This window comes from Pholcus phalangioides, unplaced genomic scaffold (genome assembly GCF_987345545.1).
Source record: "Pholcus phalangioides strain wild (caught in Gottingen) unplaced genomic scaffold, Ppha-v1.0 ptg000007l_1, whole genome shotgun sequence".
In the NCBI taxonomy this organism is placed as follows: Eukaryota; Metazoa; Arthropoda; class Arachnida; order Araneae; family Pholcidae; genus Pholcus; species Pholcus phalangioides.
This window is the reverse complement of record NW_028301600.1, coordinates 11,197,983-11,217,371: the sequence shown is the minus strand read 5'-3', so window position 1 is coordinate 11,217,371 and position 19,389 is coordinate 11,197,983. Positions and strand designations below refer to the sequence as shown.

Here is a 19,389-nt window from a genome sequence, read left to right as displayed (position 1 = left end):
AAAGTAAATCTTGTTGAAATGTCTACGTATACATGAGAAAAATACTTTCAACAAGACAAGCTTTTGTAGATGGAATTTTCGATAGTATCTAAAAGGCTGTCTGGGTTTCAAGCTAAAAAAGAACAAATGTGTTTCCACTTGATTTATAAAATTATTATCGTATTGTTATCGTAATTTATCAAACTATTCAAAATAACATCTTAAACAACTCGGTTGTTTTTCGGGGAGCTAATGCTGATATTTTCTTTCAGTAACGAAGTCTATATAAAACATTTAGTTTTTACTTTGCCTTTAAACAGTTCTCGTTTCTCAAATAGATTGAACAATATATACTCGCTACTACTTATTCCCAAAACTCTTCTAAAGAACTTTTTCTTACTTCATACCAAAAGTTTTCAACTCTTTGCCACCTTATGCCGATATCCTTAATATTACTAATTTATTACTTTTCAAAAAACACATGAAGCAATATCTTTTTTTACTTAGTGGCATTGAGAGTCTCTTTTGAACTGCCATATGCTCCTTACACAATTAAATTATGAATCTATTCGATCTTATGCATTATACAAATACAAATACAAGGCCACAACAGGAAAATGCCCAACAAGGTGGCTGAGAAAAAAAAAGCCCATAATAAATATGGATGTCATATATTTCAAAAATACAGCAACCCAATTAAAAACGCAATTATAAGCAATATACATGATAAAATATTATACAATGCCCATAAAGAATACTTATGGTTGTCTAATTCTAAGTATGGATAGCTTCTCGATTTACCCCAACATGTTTATCGTATTTCTTTTTAAACATGTCAATTGTGTTACAATTTACTACCTTCGGGGTTAAGCTATTCCATTTATTAACAACCCTATTAGAGAAAAATTCCCTGCGACACCATAACCTCGCATTGTTCCTTACCAATCGATACTGGTGTCCCCTTGTAAAAGCAGTCGATTGACGGCGTACCAATAATTCATGGTCCATCCTATCCATCCCGCTGAAAATTTTGAACACTTCGATCGTTGCAACATTATATTGATTCTTGTTATTTGCTCTCATCTGAAAACCATGCAATGTATATTTCATATAGTTGCATTCCTTTCTGTTGCCAAAAATACTACAAATCATGCGAAAGTTTGTTTTGATATTTGATTTTTTCCCCTCATATTAACCATTACAAAAAAAACAGGAAAAAAAGGAAATTTTAATTTTAAACCCCCCCCCTTTTTTGCGTGTTTTATTTTATTTTATTTCTTTTTTCCGTTTTAGTCTGTTGATATTATCCACTAATATAAATAAGTGTTCACTAGTATTCATTATAAACTTGTATCAACAATGTATCAACCAGTATGGGTCTCTGGTCTCCTTGACTGAATTTTTGTCTCATCTATTTTATGCAACAAAATGAAACTATAAAGTGAATTGAAAGGGAGAAGTAAAAAAATTATAATATCGACGCATATTTTTGCGCTATTATTAGCATGGTGAAACTACCATGCTAAAAATTGAATTTTTATTTTTTTTAATTTTGAATGTGTAAGGTTTTAAGATGTTTTTGACAAAATAACCTCGCTCATTCAAAACCTATAAAAATTTTATTATAGCATTTTAGTAACTAGAGAACAATGAAGAAATTTTTTTTCTTTATGCTATCCATCGTTTCACAAAACTCATCTTTGAAAATCTTTTCTTAGCCCCGTTAATAAAGTTACTGCTTAATTCTATAGCAGTTGAAATTTCGCCAAACGCAAGTCAGTGAGCGTAAATGTTGATCATTTCATAGAACACTGAACAGCGTTGTTATTAATGAACTTTTTTTTATATTTTAAATACCCTCTTTCAAAGCTTTAATTACTTCCTTATTGTAGCGGGGGGAAATAATTGGCTGTTTATATTCTCCCTCTGGCGTAATTAACGCGATAAAGATAATCCGAGCAAGAACTTCGATACAATAACCTTATCTTTTCGTGTTTTAATAATACTGAGGAAATTATGAGCATGAGTTTCCTTCGCATCACTAGATAAAATAAATATTCTCAAAAAACAATAATAGTAAGACGTCAGAAGCACGAACAACAACGATGTTGAATAGTACCCAATCTAGAATGAAACAACATTTTTGTCAAGTATTTAGCGTGTGCGCTGTTCATCTTTCACCATGGAGACAGCGTCGGTTGATGAACCGTGAGACGCTTTTACCATAGCAACGACATAGCGGAACGCTAATTGAAGACATTAATGAGCTCTGAGACGTAAAAACTTGAAAGATGTAGAAGCCACACTCTCAAATAATTTCCATTTTGCAGCGGGAAGCTGCTCTTAATGTCTTTCGCTTCCAACTTCCATTTGCTTCAATTTGCTCCATCAGAGAATGTGATGCGCAATGCGGTTCCCTTCCTTATCCGAACAAAGGCAAATGTTCTACCTACTAGTCCTTTAAAAGACCATTTGTCATCTAGTGTATTTCAACCACAAAAAAAATTAAAAATTATTTCTTTCCATCCAAAAAAATATTTTTTTTCAAAAAAAACTAAAAATTGAATTCAATGTAGTTTTTATAAGTTAACATAATTGCGGTAGTTAACATTGACGGAGACGTAGCACCCGTATGTAATAAGTCGTATGAATGATAAAAATCTCTACAAACAGAAAGCATACTGCTTCTATTGTATTTATTTAGATAGAAGCGCATTACCTATATATGCACACCTTTTATAAAATACCCTTAAATGTTTCCAAAAATGAAGCATCTACAATAGAAGCACTATGCTTTCTATTTGTTGTTATTTTCGGCTTGTTATGATTAATTTTTGAACAATAAGCTCCCATCGCATAGTTATTTAGGAGATATCAAATGATCCGCTGAACACATTTAATATTTGATTATTGTCCTCCGGTAGACCACGCAAGCTTCGCAATAAGAGCTCATAATCTTGAAGAAAGTAGTAATAAATCGAGAAAGCAACAAGTCCCCTAATTTCGGGTGCAGAAGTGTTCTCACCTCTAGGACTGTCATTAATCGGGCATGAAAGGATGTAATTTAGCTCCCGTGCATCCTGTGAGATCAGCAGACTTCAATGGCCGCAACATTCACCGGATACCCTTTTTCATAAGGACGTAATCAAATATTAAGCGCGTTTAATAGGGACTTTTACAAGTAATGAATCCCCTTTCGTAGACTTTTGGAAGTACCCAACACACCAGAACTTCGGCACTTCAAAAGCGATTCCTTTAAGTGATGTATTGAGAGTAGAAACAGGTTCCTGGTTTCTTTCAGATCATCAAGAGTCAATCTACAATCGGAATGTGAACTCATCATCAAACATTACGGTGCTCCTGTGGCTACAGTTCGGTTAGGATACTCCCGACTCCACTGCAAACCGACAAACCTGTATGCACACGTTAGCGGTAGACAAACTGCTGGCCGTCTGGTGCAGAGACTATAGCCCCAGACTTTTATACAATTGCTAGAAACCCTTACCGCTGTAACCGCTCCCAGTACCTCAGAGAGCCCTTTCGCGTCTGGAATAACTTGTCTTTTCACCGTGTGCAATCCATACCATTCAGTAGGCCGGTCGTGTTGTTGTGATACGCAGCACACTTCCTACAAGTCTTTGAGTCATAGCTCTCATGTTTTGCTATTTTTTTCACGGCGAGGACAGACAATTTGGGGCATTCACAAATCTAGACACTTGAACTTGTGACTTACGATTTACGATTCCTCTTTTGATAGATACATTAATTTTCCATTTTCCAGCCGAAATTACACTTCTCTCAACAGTAGCCAAGATCTATGTTGCAAAACAATAAATAAAATAATAAAAAACAGTCTATATAGTTGCTTATATCGATGCCATTCGCCTAGCTAGCTGCTCATAATTCTGCATACATATTGATGTCATCTGCCAACATTTGTATATTCTCACACCGTTAGCTTTTATGCGGATGAGTTTATGAATCCACCATGTCCATTCTGTCGCTATTAATCCTTTGTTTTATATTTAGCTTAACTTATAAACAATACAATTCTATATTTTAAATTTTAATTCAGTCTGAAGCTCAAAAAGATGACTGCAGAAAAATTAATTACTTTTCAAAAATAGCAATAGTTTTAAAAGTCTGGGGAAAATAATTTATATTTGTATTTTCCTAATAAATAGAGCAAAAAATACACGGGAGGAGTTCTCTTTTAATAATTCCATTTTTCCATAATTCCATAATTCACGCATTTTAAAACATTTCAATGTGTTTAACCCTTAAACGCATAGCTTTGCAGATGTGCAAAGTGTCTTTTAAACTTTCATTACTGCAGATATTTTGAGCCGCTGTGGTGGTCGAGTGGTGATAGTGACGGACTCGCGATGCGAGGATCCGGATTCGAACCCCACAGTGGTGGTCGGCTGAAGTTGGTTTTCTGTGGTTCCCAACTTCAAGGCGCGAATGCGAGCCGATCTCCCCGTTAAAAAGTCTCGCCACAGAGAGCAACAGGCCTACAACGTTACAAATATTCAATCATTACACTTCACTCACAATTTGAAGTATAGATGGCAGCACTGAAATATCATACACAATACTAGCTACACACTCAGACTGTTAGGTGTACACACTCACTTTGTTCCAGACTCTGCCACGAAGCTGGGCTGGAAAAGATCTCGGCAACGGGATAAGTCCGGTGGCAGAGACCCTGGCGTTCATGCGTCATGCAGATATTTTGAAGATAAAAGTTCAGAGGTGCCTTTGCGCATGAGGTGAGGTCATATTCTTTCCATTTTATGTTTTGATTTTTCTGGTAGATGTCCCAACAACTCTTTGTTTTTTTTGCAGAGCATGTGTAGCCGTGATTTCGTTTATTTGTTAAAATGTTTTGTGGTTGCATTTCCTTTTTTTTACTTTGAAGTTTGCACACACAACCAATTTTTTTTTCTTACTATAGTTTACATCACAAAGAAGGTAGTTATATATTTCGAAAGTAATATTGCTTCAATACATTTATTTTATGTGATTTTTGAAGCTATGCGTCCACTTTCACGCCCTGTATAAGTAGTACAATTCGAAATAGATATTTTAAATAATTTGCCGGTTTTCTATACGTGTCGGTAACAATGAAAAAAATTATAAGCTCGAAAAAAAAATCATGCACACATTTAAAGATTACTTTCCTTGAACAATCTTATAAAATCATGGGAAATTTTAAACAGAAGTGCACTGTGACTTTCGACATTTTCACAGAAAACATATTGAGTACCTATCAGCTTTAATTTAGCGCATATTTGTTCTCCAATGCATTTTAAAAAGCAAACCGCAATCCCCGAGTCGAAGTCATTTATTCTTAGTATAGTTATATAGTTTGGTTAGAGACGTAAATTTTAAGTGTTTCGAGAAACTTGATTCTTTGTGTGCAAATGGTTCAGTCGACATTCATCTGGCTTGTCGATCGAAATCCAGTCACCGGAAAAGAACCACGAGAAAAATTATTCATCAATCATTTTTTATTACTTTCTCCAATAACATAAAGTATTGGTGAACTCTTATCTTGATGTATCTTGGTTTTATCTCGCTTCTGCTTATCAACAGATTGATTTTCGATCAACGCACCGAGCTAAAATTCAGCGGTGAAGAGCGTGATGCCTACCTATTTTAAAATCATCTTCAGAATGGTTACATATACAATATTTCTTGGAATGTACTCGTATGCTGCTATATACGCTTAATTGGTGAAATGAATGATGGAAAATATATTGTGCTGTTGAATAACAAGCATCAATTTAGTGAGAGCAAGTCCTGTAAAATCAATCTCTTCTGCTTTTACGATCATATCCTCAAAGCTTTCGGGTGAGGCAAAATGAAGACGTTTTATCTCTGGATTTTCAAAAGTCATTCAATCTCTTCCAGCATGGTGAACTCTTGAATCATTTCCGATTGGAGGAAGCTTGATGGCTTTGATAGATTAGTAAGTGGTTGCGGGATAGGTCATAACGGGTCATGGTGAATGGGGATTTTTCTGACTGGACGAATGTCACAAGTGGGGCTGTCAAAACAGAGCTCTGGATCGCATAATTATTTCGCTTTTTATCGATTAAATTATCGATGGGAATTTTAGCGAGTTCGCATATGACGCGAAACTAATGTGTGTAGTCGAAAATCGTAGCGATAGGCAGTTACTCTAGAACAACTTCAACGCGATTGCAGCATGAGCATATGAATGAAGCATGTCTTTCATCGTTGGCAAGTGCATGGTTGCTCTCTTTAGTTCGAATAACTCCGGTTTCAATTACAAATTGAAAAGCAAAATTATTCCAGATGGGAGTAGACGTAGGAATTTAGGAATTCTCGATTGATGAGAGCCTTTGATTTTCTGAACATTATTCTGCGGTGATCAAAAATCAAATGCAATGTTCATTTTCATATTTCAAAATATTCTTCGCGTTCTTCTTAATTCATCTTTTCCTATTCTCCTTGGCTCAGTTTGTCTTGGTCTAGAATATGTCATACGGTTTTTGCAAACCATATCTATACAGAAAGATATCGGGTTGTTCGCCGGAGTGCAAAGAAGAGCTCGTCATTCTATGAAGAGAGACTTGATTTCAGGAATGTTTTCATTGGAAAAGAGTATGTGTCAGGCAATGTATACGAATGAAGTATTTTAAATTTTAATGGGTGGGTAGAATAGATGATGAGTTATTAATACTCAGTCAATCCAGTACTTTGATAATTGAACAGTAGTATCAATTTGTTAAGGACAATTCCGGGTTGTATAAGAGTGTATCACAAGAAGTTTTTTTCAAAAATGGTTGTGAATAAATGGAAAGTTCATGTCTAATCTATTGTGTATGCTAAATTGATAGGTTTAAAATAAAATGACATTGTCGCTAAAATAACGATATTCTTAATTCTTGAGTAGGAGTGCCTTTTTTCCAACGTGAATTTTAAAGTCGTAACAATACACCTGTGACGTACACGTACTGTAAAGTTAAAAATGATGACACAACCATATTTTTTATTTGAGCAATGTATCTCATTTTTGTCAGTTTTTTTTTAGTTTCTCTATTATTATTTCTTTAATTTTTGAAATAAATGGCACCTATTAATTTTATGGGCATTTTTCTTACTCAGCCACCTCGTTGCGCAATTTGCCTGTTGCGGTCATCGTTCTTTATTTGTATTTGATAAAACGCATAAAACTAAACAATAAAACAGTATTATATTGACGGCCCAGTTCAAAAAGGCAGCAATTCAAAATTTTATGTTTTAGTATATCTACATTTTAAAAATTCACTGTATGTTCATTTGCATGGAGCTGAATGGGAGTCGACACAGATGTAATTACAGTAGGGGGAATGTATAATCAGAGTTTGGAGTTATTACTGTTTTGCAATGTGTAGAGGCATTTTCCATCTCGTGCATAACTCAAAAATGCAATTTTCTGAGTTGTTGCCTTGTTGAACTGGATCGTCGATATGAAATATAGTAGACTCTTGACTATCCGGCCTAGTTAAAAATTAATACATAATAATTCTCCGCAATTCCAAGCTGCACAAAAACTGGTTTTCAGGTGTGGCTACGTAAAATCGACCATTAAAATCTCCCGCGCTATTAGCCACACCTCAAAACCGGACCGGTTTTGGCGTGGGTTAGATCGTAATTGGAGGAGCATTGCTTTACGGAAGAGGGTTAAAAGGGAAAAACTCTCACACACAGTCATCTACATCAAGAACTTTAACAAAACAAAAAAATGTGAGTTTGACTCTTTCATCTTAGGCTTAAATTTTGCATTTCCATTCATCAATAAAAAGTGAAATAAGTTTAAATAATTTTTGAAAGAATTAAACTCTTACATTTTACGTTAATGTTTTGTTTATTTTAAAAGCGTACAGTATGTGTTCATACTGTATATTGTTCATGATTTCATGTTTCCTTCAATCAAGATAGGCATAAAAGAATTTATCCTAGAACCTGAAATGTGTCCAATATTTTTATTCTTGGACCATTAATTCTGTAATAAATTTTTAAAACATACAGTTCAATACATAACAAACATTTATTAAGTACTTGCCTGTACTTAGAGGTCACAAAATATGAATAGGAGCGGATTTTGGTATAAAAAGAGTGTTTTTAATGGTAAATGGGTGGAGGTAGGAAGTGCGCATTTATAGAACTCCGGCCTATCCGGCTTTTCTTTTTTCCGGCCGGTCCTTACGCCACGTTACGTTGGAGTCCAGAGTCTATTGTACTGAAAAAAAAAAATTTCGGCGTTACATTTTCTCTGATTCCTGAGATGTAGAATTATTTCCAGATTGTGTGAATTTTAACACATACTGGTACATGTTGAATCTCCTTCGATCTACGTTAGTACTTATTTATTGTAATCATGTTTACCTATCTTCCTATCTGTGAAAGTAGAATGATTTGAAATCTTGTTCCAATTCATGCCATCCATCAGATCGTATTACTATAATTCTTCATTTTTAGAAATAATAATAATAATGTGTACGATGTGAAACCTAAAGAACCCTTTCAGATATTCCAAGAAAAGAGCAAAGCCATGAAGAAAGTTGACGCCAATAATCACTAGGAAAGCGGTTTTTTAAATGACATTCCGTGCTCAGTGGGATAGAAAACTCTTATGGTCGTCCACGTGGTATCCAATAATCGATCAACGATGTCATTAAGCTCTTGCCGCTCCGCTCCGTACAACGTTACTTCTGCCTATTTAAAGCAACAGTTCCCACATTCATTAAATGCAATAGTTTAGTCAGCCTCTTTCTCGACTTGTTTTTTTTTACCGTGTTTGCCAGTTGTTGATGGGATTCAAGAACAAAAGAAATATACGTAGCCAATATATACATATGTGTGTGGGTGTTTGAGTAACTTGTTGCACAACGCATCGCCTGTTAATAGCAGCTTTTGGGGATGAGAAGAGTCAAAAATACGAAAGGAATGGCGAGCGTAATTGATACTGGAACTATTCCAACGGATAAATGTACGATCGATTAGCCGCATTTAGACACGCATCACAAAGCTCGATTCGATTCATTCATTATGTCTTGTTTCTCATCTTCCAGCGAATACATCGACTTTGTTCTTCTCTTTTTACGTCTTTTTGTTATTGTTGCTTTGGTCATGGAATCTATTACCATTACCGCTATTTTGTTTTGTCAATGAAATAATGTTAGAAGAGTTTCATGTAGATGAAAATCTTTTATGTAGTGTTAGTATTATGTGTGACTGGATTTTATGTTTAGAAATAATTCAAATTTTACTGGATAGATTTTTAGTCAAGAAATCCATATCATATCTGGTTATTTTTCAAAACCGTTTTCTGAATGGAGCAAGTTTTCTAAATTTGCTATCTCAATGAACCGGCAGTATTTCTAAAACGATAGTATAACAGAAACAATTCAAACGCTCATATCTCAAGAAGTATACCAAATATATCATAGATTTTATTGTTCACGGGTAGATCTTATTCAGGCAAATCCGATAAAACATTGAAACAGAAGCCACAGAGTTATCTATAGATAGATCCCATTAAGTCAAATCCCACTACACCTTCATTTATGTTTATACAACTTGGTTACGAGACCCAAACAGGCCATATTGCACCTTTCACGGAGTTGTAAAAACGTATTTGTGTTTAAACTTGCGGCTATGTCGATAACACACACACACACACACACACTGCCCTTTCCCCAATTCCACAATTCCAAGTCAATACAGCGGAACCTCCCTTAACGGACACTCCCCGTTAGCGGACAGTAAAATCAGGCAAACTCTAATTTTTTTTTCCAAATTCCAATTTGTGAGTTTTTGTTCATAAATCAAGAATTTATCATATTCAACGGTGATTATGGTAAATATGGTAATCCGTCAATTAATTATTTGATTAACTGAACATAACTATGGTCCAGAATGCTGATTCCGAATGGTAATGTTGGTTTTGTTTGCACATGTTGATACATATTAAGAAAAATAACATACTGATAATTTTATGAACGTTTATTTCTCCTTCACATTTACTTAATTTTTATTTTAAAATATATGTGTAATGCACGTAGCATGTACGGGTAAAAATAATTAATTGGTTCAATGAAGAGAAGAAAGGTTTTAAATATATATTTATCCATATCTATCAGATTTCATTTCGAAATTATGCATAATCACCTGTAAAAGTGATAAATGTAGTGATAAATTTAATCAAGCTTTTTTTATCGAGACGGTTGATGATTATGCATAACCACCGGTGTATCATTTTTTACACACAGTAACATGTAGGAACCGATTGCGACCGAAGCTAAACGTCGTATAAATATGAAAGTTGTATAAATAAGGTTCTACTGTGTATCGTGCCTCCCCAAAAGTTTTGTTCCCATGGGTGTCCCGTTATCGAAAGGTTCTACTGTGTACTATGCCACAGCGCCCGAGTGACGCAGTGGTAAGATGACATATTTGCTACGGCTTTTTCCAGAACCCCTTCAACAACCACTGATGGACGTCTGGAGGTTACTTATTGATCATGAATCAGCAACTTCCCAGCCAATTTTTTCTCCGTGTCAGAATTTTCATACCCGGGTTCAGATGCCACGTCGCGCAAAAACCAGTTTTTGAGTGGCTCAGAGTGGCCACCGCTGTGGGTGTGGAACCAGCTTATAACCTGCGGCAAATTGCACTATTTTAAACAGATTTCTCCCCAAAGCTACTATAGCTACAGCACTGCCTTTATCGAGCTCGTACAGTAAATAATGTTTCATGTTCTTCGTCACTTGCCATGTTACACTGAGTATCTTTTTTACCCTGAAAAATCAGTGTCCTTATATGCAGCTCAGCTATACTCTTACTGGCCAATGATTTTAATTAGTATAGTAGTGGATGTGACATCAATTCCAAAAACGCGCAGAACATTGTACATACAGGTGCATAGGAAAGTCCCTTTATCCTGGAATAACCCGCGAACCGTTGATCCTAGAAGTATACTTCCAATTGGAAAAAGTATCCAAATAACGTGTAGGCCTCAGATACGTCATTCATATTGCAAGGTATTGTATAATTTTTAAAACAGAGCGCATATACTTATAATTTGGTTATGTCATAAAAACCCAAATACAGAGTTCTTGCCTTGTCTCTCCTGAGCCAACAAAAATAATTAAATGTTTTTACGTGTAATATTCACTCAGTTTTTGAATTCGAAAATCTCTGGAAAATTAGGGGAAGAAACGCATAAACGAACGGACAAAGCTCATTCCACGCTTCGTATGCTGTTCTTTCCCTCATTTTCAGTGATTTTTCGAATTCAAATATCTCATCGAATATCGTATAGGATTTTTTAGGACAGGGTGATCAAATAAAAAGTTTTTTTAACTATACAAACATAAAGTATATATATCTGAGGTCTACACGCTATTCGGATACTTTTTCCAATTGAAAGTATGCTTCTATGATCAATGGTTCGTGAGTTATTCCAGGATAAATGGACTTTCTTTTCTATGCACCCTGTATACTGATGAGTGAATAAAAAGTAAAATTTGATAATTCTGTAACTTAAAATTTACTTTTTTATGTCCAAATCGAAAATAATTTAAATTTTTAGTTTATTCCATTTCTTTCCAGTGTTTAGTTATGGTAATATAACGTAAATATCACGGGCTCTCTACTCGAAACAAAATACAAAATTACAAATTTGAATTTCAGTCACCGTATATAGAAGAAAAAATATGCATACGCACACAGTATATACTTTTTTCATCGCTGCTGGATTTCAATATGCCTGAAATATCGCAAACCCAAGACTATCTTCCATTTTCGTGGAAAAAGAAAAGTTTTTGATAGAATGCTTCAAAATGCAACTTATACGAAGAATCCCTACAAAATTTAGATATATTGAAAGGAATATAATTTTTTGGGAAGAAAAATAGAAACTCCGGAATAATATAAAAAATATTTGAATTCCAAAATTATACCGTTCTCGCAACGGTACTCGAATAAAGTAAAAATTTGTTTTTCCTTCCATTCAAAAAAAGAACGTAATGGGGTTTTTTATACATTCTGAAAATTTACTACTTTCAAAATTAAAAGAATGAAAACATTTTTTTAGAATTTTTCAAAAAATACTGACCAAAATTGGAAAATATACGGTGCTATAAATATACGGTGCTAAATAGTAATGTAATAGCGCAAGTTTTCAATACGTAATCGTTATTTTTTGGAGCTGCAACAATGGTTAGGAAAAACAGTCCTGTTATTCGTACTTTGTTCGTTGATGTCAGCTGTAACCATAACGAAATGACGTAAATAATCGTTTGTAGAATGAAGACAAGTTGCAAAAGAGTAACGCAAATTTTGCAATCTGTGGATATAATTTCAAGAGACCGGATCCTGAAAGCCTGGGCAAGGGCATCCAAGAGTGACAACGGTCGATAGAGATCGGTATGTGGCACTTCTGGGCAGACGTCAGAAAACTGTTTTCTCTTGAGCTTTGTCACTGGAATCTTAGTTTCAAGGTTTACTGTTTTCCCAAGGCTTAAGAAAAGAGACCAGAAGATAAGCCGTTTGCGTATCGCTCACAGCACCGCGCACAAAAGAGTGCAGAGAACGTGGTGCAGAGAATATCAGTCTTGAACCAAACTTCAGTTTTCTCGAATTATCTTCAGTTACGAATCAAGATTCAGCTTAGATATTCATTTTCGGCAAGCCCTGATTTGATGAGAACTTTGGAGAATCCAAAGAGAACTTGCAGAAAACCCGATACCGTTCCTCCAACATCAGGAAAAGGGGGACCACTAAAGCAACGAGGTGCCATGTTCTAAGCCAACATCATGTTAGATTGTCACACACCAGTCCATGTATTTGGAAATGACCTTCAGCAGTCTCCACGACTGTTCAAAGATATAGAAAGGAAATCTCGGAACTTTTTTCGAGCTACTTTTTCAAGGGGCTGCAGCGAGCTGTCGGGTCCTTTTTTATGGACGAAATCGCTTTCCAACAGAGATACTGTTTGATGAATATATTCAAATTTAGAATACTATATATGTTATGACAGGTGTTTGAAGTCTAATAATACTAAATGTACCTCGTAAAAAGCACATGTACCTCTGAGAAACTTCTAACGAGCAGGAGCATGTAGGAATGTGCCGTGTATGTGTTATGTACCTAATGTGAAGTTTGTTTCTGAGGAATGCTTACTAAGTGTTCAAATTGCGCCGCCATCTGTCTTAGCTTCCGAATTTGCAAACAAAAACGTGGCTTATTCTGCCTTTCTCATATCATGCCTGAGTTTTTTAAATGTTGTAGGCCCGATTGCTCTCTTTGGAGAGAGTAGTTTTTCTAATGAGAGATCGGCTAGCATTCATTCAAAGATTGAGGCCGAATTGTCTCAATTGCGGTATATGTCTCATTATAGTGTTTGCATCTCAGTTTTTCAACCACAAAATTCCATATAAAAATTTATTTTTAGGTGTGTTGTACTTCAACTCAAAGTTTTTACCAAGAATTTTAAATCACTCTACAGCAGTGTTTCCCAACCTGCGGTCCGCGGACCTCTGAGGTTCGTGAGTACTTTGTAAGGGCTAGAGGTACAAACTTTGAGGGGAGGTAGAGAACATCAAAAGCACTGAGAATTGCATAGGAACCAATGACCGGAAACTTCATCATACGTCACTAGGCGGCACTGTTGTTGACAGCGCTGAAGGGGAATATGTGATTTTTCCTCATTCGAGCAGTAGTTGCCGTAGGAAGATCATGCAATGGTATATGAACAGGGAGCTGAAAGAAAAAAATTAGGAAAAATCCCAAACTTCCCCTCCAACACTGTCATGAGCAGTGCCACCTAGCAACGATGCATTTCCGATCATGGAGATTCCTATGCAATTCTCCATCCTTTTGGTGTTCTCTACCTCTCCTTAGAGTTTGCACCTCTATTTATGGGACGTCCTGTTTGAATAATAATAGAGCGGATTGGGGATGGATTAACCATCTAAATTTCTATACCTGAACCCGGGTGAACTTACATCTGGGATTCACCTGAGAGAGCAATTGCAAATCACCAAGTGCCTCGTTGAACCATCCAGGACTTGAGAACACGTGTGCTGCCACAAGGATTTATTAACTCTTTCATTGACAGTATGACGACTCGCAGAACGATTTGTTTTTTAGAGGTCGCCATACATTGTTTTAACCTCATTTCTGGTGCCATTTTGCAACGTCAATTTTGGACATTCCTGCTATCATGTGCTACGCTACTTTCAATAGTTTAATTGCACAGATTATTGCCTTATATTCTGTGTATCCATGGATAATAATGGAGTCCGTTTACGGACTTTTAAAATTCGAAAATAATGTGTTAATTCTTTTAATTTCTAGTACCTGAGTACTGTTGGTGAAATGTAATTTCATTCATTTGAAGCTTTTTACAAAACTAAATAGAATAATATACATGAAAACAAAAAAAACCTACATGTATGGTTTTATTAATAGTTCTCGAAACCTATATAATAGTCTATTTATTTAGAAGTATACAAAAAACCAGTACCAATATATTCTAACCAATTTTTTGTTATATTGAACATTTTGATTCCCCGAGTGAACAAATACAATAGTGTTATTAGTTTAGTTTGTCTAAGCTTTCGAAATTCTCGCTCTCGAAAAGAAAAGAAATAGTCACCGCAAATATTTTTGGAATTTTTATCTTCTTACAGAATTTCGTATATAACCTAAAAGTCAAAGTTTTTCATCCACGGGAAAAGGCAATTTTTTTTTTTCTTTGGAAAACGAAGGTTTCGACCATTTAAAGAAAAAACGTGTATTAGATGTTTTTTGTTTGGATATTCTCTTACAAAAAAGTTAGAAACGAAACATCATATACGAACATATATATATATATATAAGAAACAGACACACTTATATATATTAAAGCAAACAGAAATCGTTTGAGGTATAGTACTCAGTAAAAAGTTTTATTCCAAACAAATAAATATAACTTTTCTTTGCCGTTTATATTATTGAACATCAACTGACATATTTTTCTTCGGAATTTTAAAAGACCATTCTCTTTGTTTGATGTACAAGAGAATAATTCAGAATCACGGGGAACTGAAAAAAAAATTGGTAAATTTATAAGTGTGTGTGATTTGAATAGAATAAAGTTTAAAAACTTACGAGTTCGAGCAATTTTGAACGGATCTTCAGAGTCTACTTCATTCGTTATGAGTTCAACTTTGAACCGAGCTTGTGTATCATTTGAATTGTGCATGTGGAAAGTATACTTCCATGCTGTTTGAAGTTCGTCGCTTCCAGGTGTAAAAATGGATCCTGCAATAACATAAAAGCACACATAATAACATTTTAAATACTACATCTAAATTCTAAATACAGTAAAAGTTTATTATAACGATATTTCACAATCATGAGGAAAATTGTGGTTATAACGGACATCATTTACAAGCGAATTTCAATTTTTTACTATCTGAGGTCATAAAATTATAGAAAATTGTTACTTTTATCTGTATTAAAACGTCTTTTATTGATCATTTCATTCTAATATTAACAAATCAGCAGAACTCTAGTCATGAAATCGATTTTTGGTCTCACGGTAGTTGATTCTCCAAGTCGTTTTGCGTAGAATTTCGCATCATCAAAGCAATTTAGCTGACCAATCGAACAATTAAAGTTCTCAATTCATTATTACATCGCTGTTCATTTCCATAGTGTATGTGGACTGGTCAAAATTTTTCCATCAAATCGGAATTTTTTTGACAGTTTTTTTCCAGTCATTCGAAAACGACTTCACTGCAAATTCTGGTCCCATGGTCACTTAGTCACTGAGAAAGACAAAAGTCGAATAAAATCACCACATAACCCATGTGTATAATGTGAAGCCGAAAATAGGAAGAAAGGGGGTAAAACATTTTTGACACTTTTTTGCATCCATTCTTTCTTAGGATTACCTCAGAGTAAATTTTACGAGGAGCTTATGCCATGGTGTAAGAGAGTCATCATGTTTAATTCTTGAAGAGAGAGAAGGAAAAACTGATATTTTTTTTGAAAAAAAAATTGTTATAGCAAATGCTTCCCAATTTTCAACTCGCTATAACCGAATATTTTTTCTGTCTTGAACATTAGGTATTTGACAATCACTCGCTATAGCGAGACTCTCGTTATAAGCCATGCTCGTTATATCGGACTTTTACTGTATATTTATTTTCTAAACTTTTTTTTCGTTTTAATCATTTTTCGATTTTTCGTAAATAGCTCGCCTTAGAAGAAGAATTCTCTGCATAGAGTTCCAAGAAAAATAGAAATGAGAGCATTCTTTCGATTTTTCAAAAACTTACTCATTTTGATTCCGCCTCTCAACCATCGTCCACTCATTCATCGTTTTTGACTGGACTTCTTTACAGAAAACGCTCTTCAACTGCCCGGCATGCATTATTCATTGAGATCAACGATCATTCCTCTGCGCCCCCAACTCAACGGGAATACGTCTTTGACTTCAGGACACCGTATATGGGGACACACCGGGAAGAAAAAAAAAACCGAACGACATAAAAATATTCGAGTTTTGTGACACTAATGTTTACCGGACTGATATAGTAACAGCAAGTAAACACCCAAGGTGTCATCACATGCATCCTATGACACCAACCAAGAGGAGTTGCTTCCTTTCAACGCTGAAAAAGAAGTACTTTCGGTACACTAAGTAAACTTTGCAATGTTTTAGTTTTTGAACTATGAATTCTACTAAGATGAAAAAAGGTTGAAGGATACCTCATATATAAATTTTTGTGTTCGTACGATATAAAATAAAATGCATTGATAAATAAATTATTCCAAATTATTTGAGAGAAATTTTGTAGCAAAAATTTTATAATGCTGAAATATTTCGCCATTTAAAAAAAAAATATATTTAACCCTCTCAGCGCTGATGATGATATATTTGTCCAAACTTGATGCCTTGTATTTGGGCAATTACGAGATATCTCGCCTTAACAAACCCCTCGTATTTCGGCAAGGATGAATCTAGATGTCTCTGTAAAGCGCGCAGGATGTTTTTGCTTTCCCTCTCCCCAACTTGTCAGATTAACTGCCAAATATTCTCTTGGAGTTGGGGAGAAAGCAATATCACCTACACAAAATCGGAAAATATATTCTTCTTGAAGAAAGGTGTGGCATTTTACATAAGTTTTAGTGATTTCCACTGGGGCAATTATAATGCAGATCAGTGAATTTGTATAAACTCTTAAAAGGTTAAATGAATATTTATGAATAGATCTAATAGTAAATGCCGCGTAAGTATAGGTGTCTTATTAATTTCTGCAATTTCATTTACATTTTCAGTGCTTGATAATCACTCACTGAAAATAAACATTTATAATGAGGTCTCTTCTACTAATAATATTTCCTTAAATGCAAATATCTCGCAGTTTCATAATTTCGAAACAATGATATCAGTTCAGAAACACACTGAAATGATTTCATTTATATCCTATGAATACCGCTAACGAGCGATAAATAGATACCGAAACTTGCTAATTGACTTTAATGACTTCTTAATTAATCTGAAGATAGTTTACACACGTGTGTTAATGAGATATTGTTTAAAAGTACTTCGTGGTAACTGTTTTAAGTTTAGAAAACCTTAAGCATGTCGTGTGGTGAGCGGAAAATTAGTTTTATCACGTGCTCAAAATATTTTGTATGAGCACACCATAATTACTTAAATTCAACCAATGTTACGTTATCTTCCTGACTCTTTGTGCCAAACTTAAATCTTTCAAGGTGGTGATTTTTCTTGAACACATTCCAGAGAGAGAGAGAGAGCTAAATTTCCACATAATAAATATCCCAAAACATAATACATGAGTTTTAGTGAAATTTGATCAAATGGACACATGCTAAGGGTATTTCACGATAAAATACAGGGTGGGCAAAAAGTCCATGACACATTTAAAAAAAAATAAAAATCAAGCAAATGACATTAAAAACGGTGGTTTGTAATTTTTTAGAAATATTTACAAAGGAAAGGGTCCCAAAGTGACATCTTCAAGAAGTTTAGAAATAACTACCACTGCTTCTACTCATTTGAATATACACAAAAATATATAAAAAAATCCGGCGGAATTACTATGGGTCACTCAAAGAAAAATTGTAAACTTTAATATTTTGAACGCTTATAGAGGCCAAGAATGAATTTAAAATCTTGCAACCATAGAGTGTTAGAGTGACGTCATTCAAACAATACATGATAAAGTAAAAAAGCTAATGGGGGATAGTCTCGGGAATCCAAGAGAATCTTTGCTTCAGACAAACTTGAATGTGATTGCAACATGGGCTAATGAATGAAGAATGACCTTTAGTGTTGATAAGTGCATGGTCGCTAATTTTGGGTCGAACAACCCACGTTTCACTTACGAGTTGAAGGGTTGAATGGTGTTACTATCCCGGATGCAACTAGAATCAACGATTTGGGAATTCTCATTGACGACCGGCTTAGGTTTTCTGAACATCGTTCAGCGGTGGTCAAAAAATACTCGGCGGGGGGGTTCTTAAAAATGTCTCTTCGCGTTCTCTTAAAGTGATCCTTCCACTTTCCCGCGGTTTAGTTCGTCCTGCACTGGAATATGCAATAAGGTTTTGAACACCATTACAAACAGAGGGACATAGACTTGGTTGAGAGGGTGCAGAGAAGAACTATAGGATTCTCTTAGTGTGAGTGCAACAAGAGTGCTCTTGTTGGCACACAAGGCTTGAGCTATGCAAACACCAAACATGGCCCCCGCTCTGTCCCTTGTGAGATAAGCAGGTCACCTTACGGCTGGGCCGTGCTGAAAAAAAAAAAAAAAAAAAGCCCTGCCAGTTACCAAGACCACGGGCCGAACGCCGGCCGGCATCGCGTCACCGGACCTCCGAACCCCGCAAAGAACCACAAACACTAACACCAAACATGACCCCCGCTCTAGGTTTGAGCTATGAAGAAAGACTCGATTTCTTGTAGTTATATTTGACATCAATAGTCTTTTATGGGCATCTTTTTTCATCCACCTCGTTGGGCAATTTGTCTGTTGAGGCCATTGTATATGTATTTGAAATAAAAAAATCAAAGGGAAGGATATCTACAGGGTGATTCAAATTATTTTCAAAGTATACTTCAGTTAAAAAAAAAAATGCAAATGACATGCGGTTTCTTAATTCATTTGGGAGGTCGTACGCATAAAAAAAAAAGAAATTATTTTTTATACAGTCCCCCGTATGCTAAAAAACGTTAGAAACTTAAATAAGCGAGTTGTTGTCCCGTCTCTTCTGAGACCAACAAAGAAATTTCTTTGTTTCTAAATGCAATTTCCGTTGAGATATTTGTATTCAAATATCGGTGAAAAGTTGGGAAAAAACAACATAAAA

General features: G+C 35.1%; 1 protein-coding gene across 2 annotated transcripts in view; it reads right to left on the bottom strand.

The window, feature by feature from the left end:
* LOC149084913 (glutamate receptor 1-like) overlaps positions 1–19,389 on the bottom strand; it is a 274,407-nt gene that overhangs the window by 215,265 nt on the left and 39,753 nt on the right. For both annotated transcript variants that reach the window (XM_089232649.1, XM_089232651.1), the window contains exon 2: positions 15,151–15,303. In XM_089232649.1, coding sequence (XP_089088775.1) covers positions 15,151–15,303 — 153 coding nt within the window. The remainder of the gene's footprint in view (positions 1–15,150; positions 15,304–19,389) is intronic.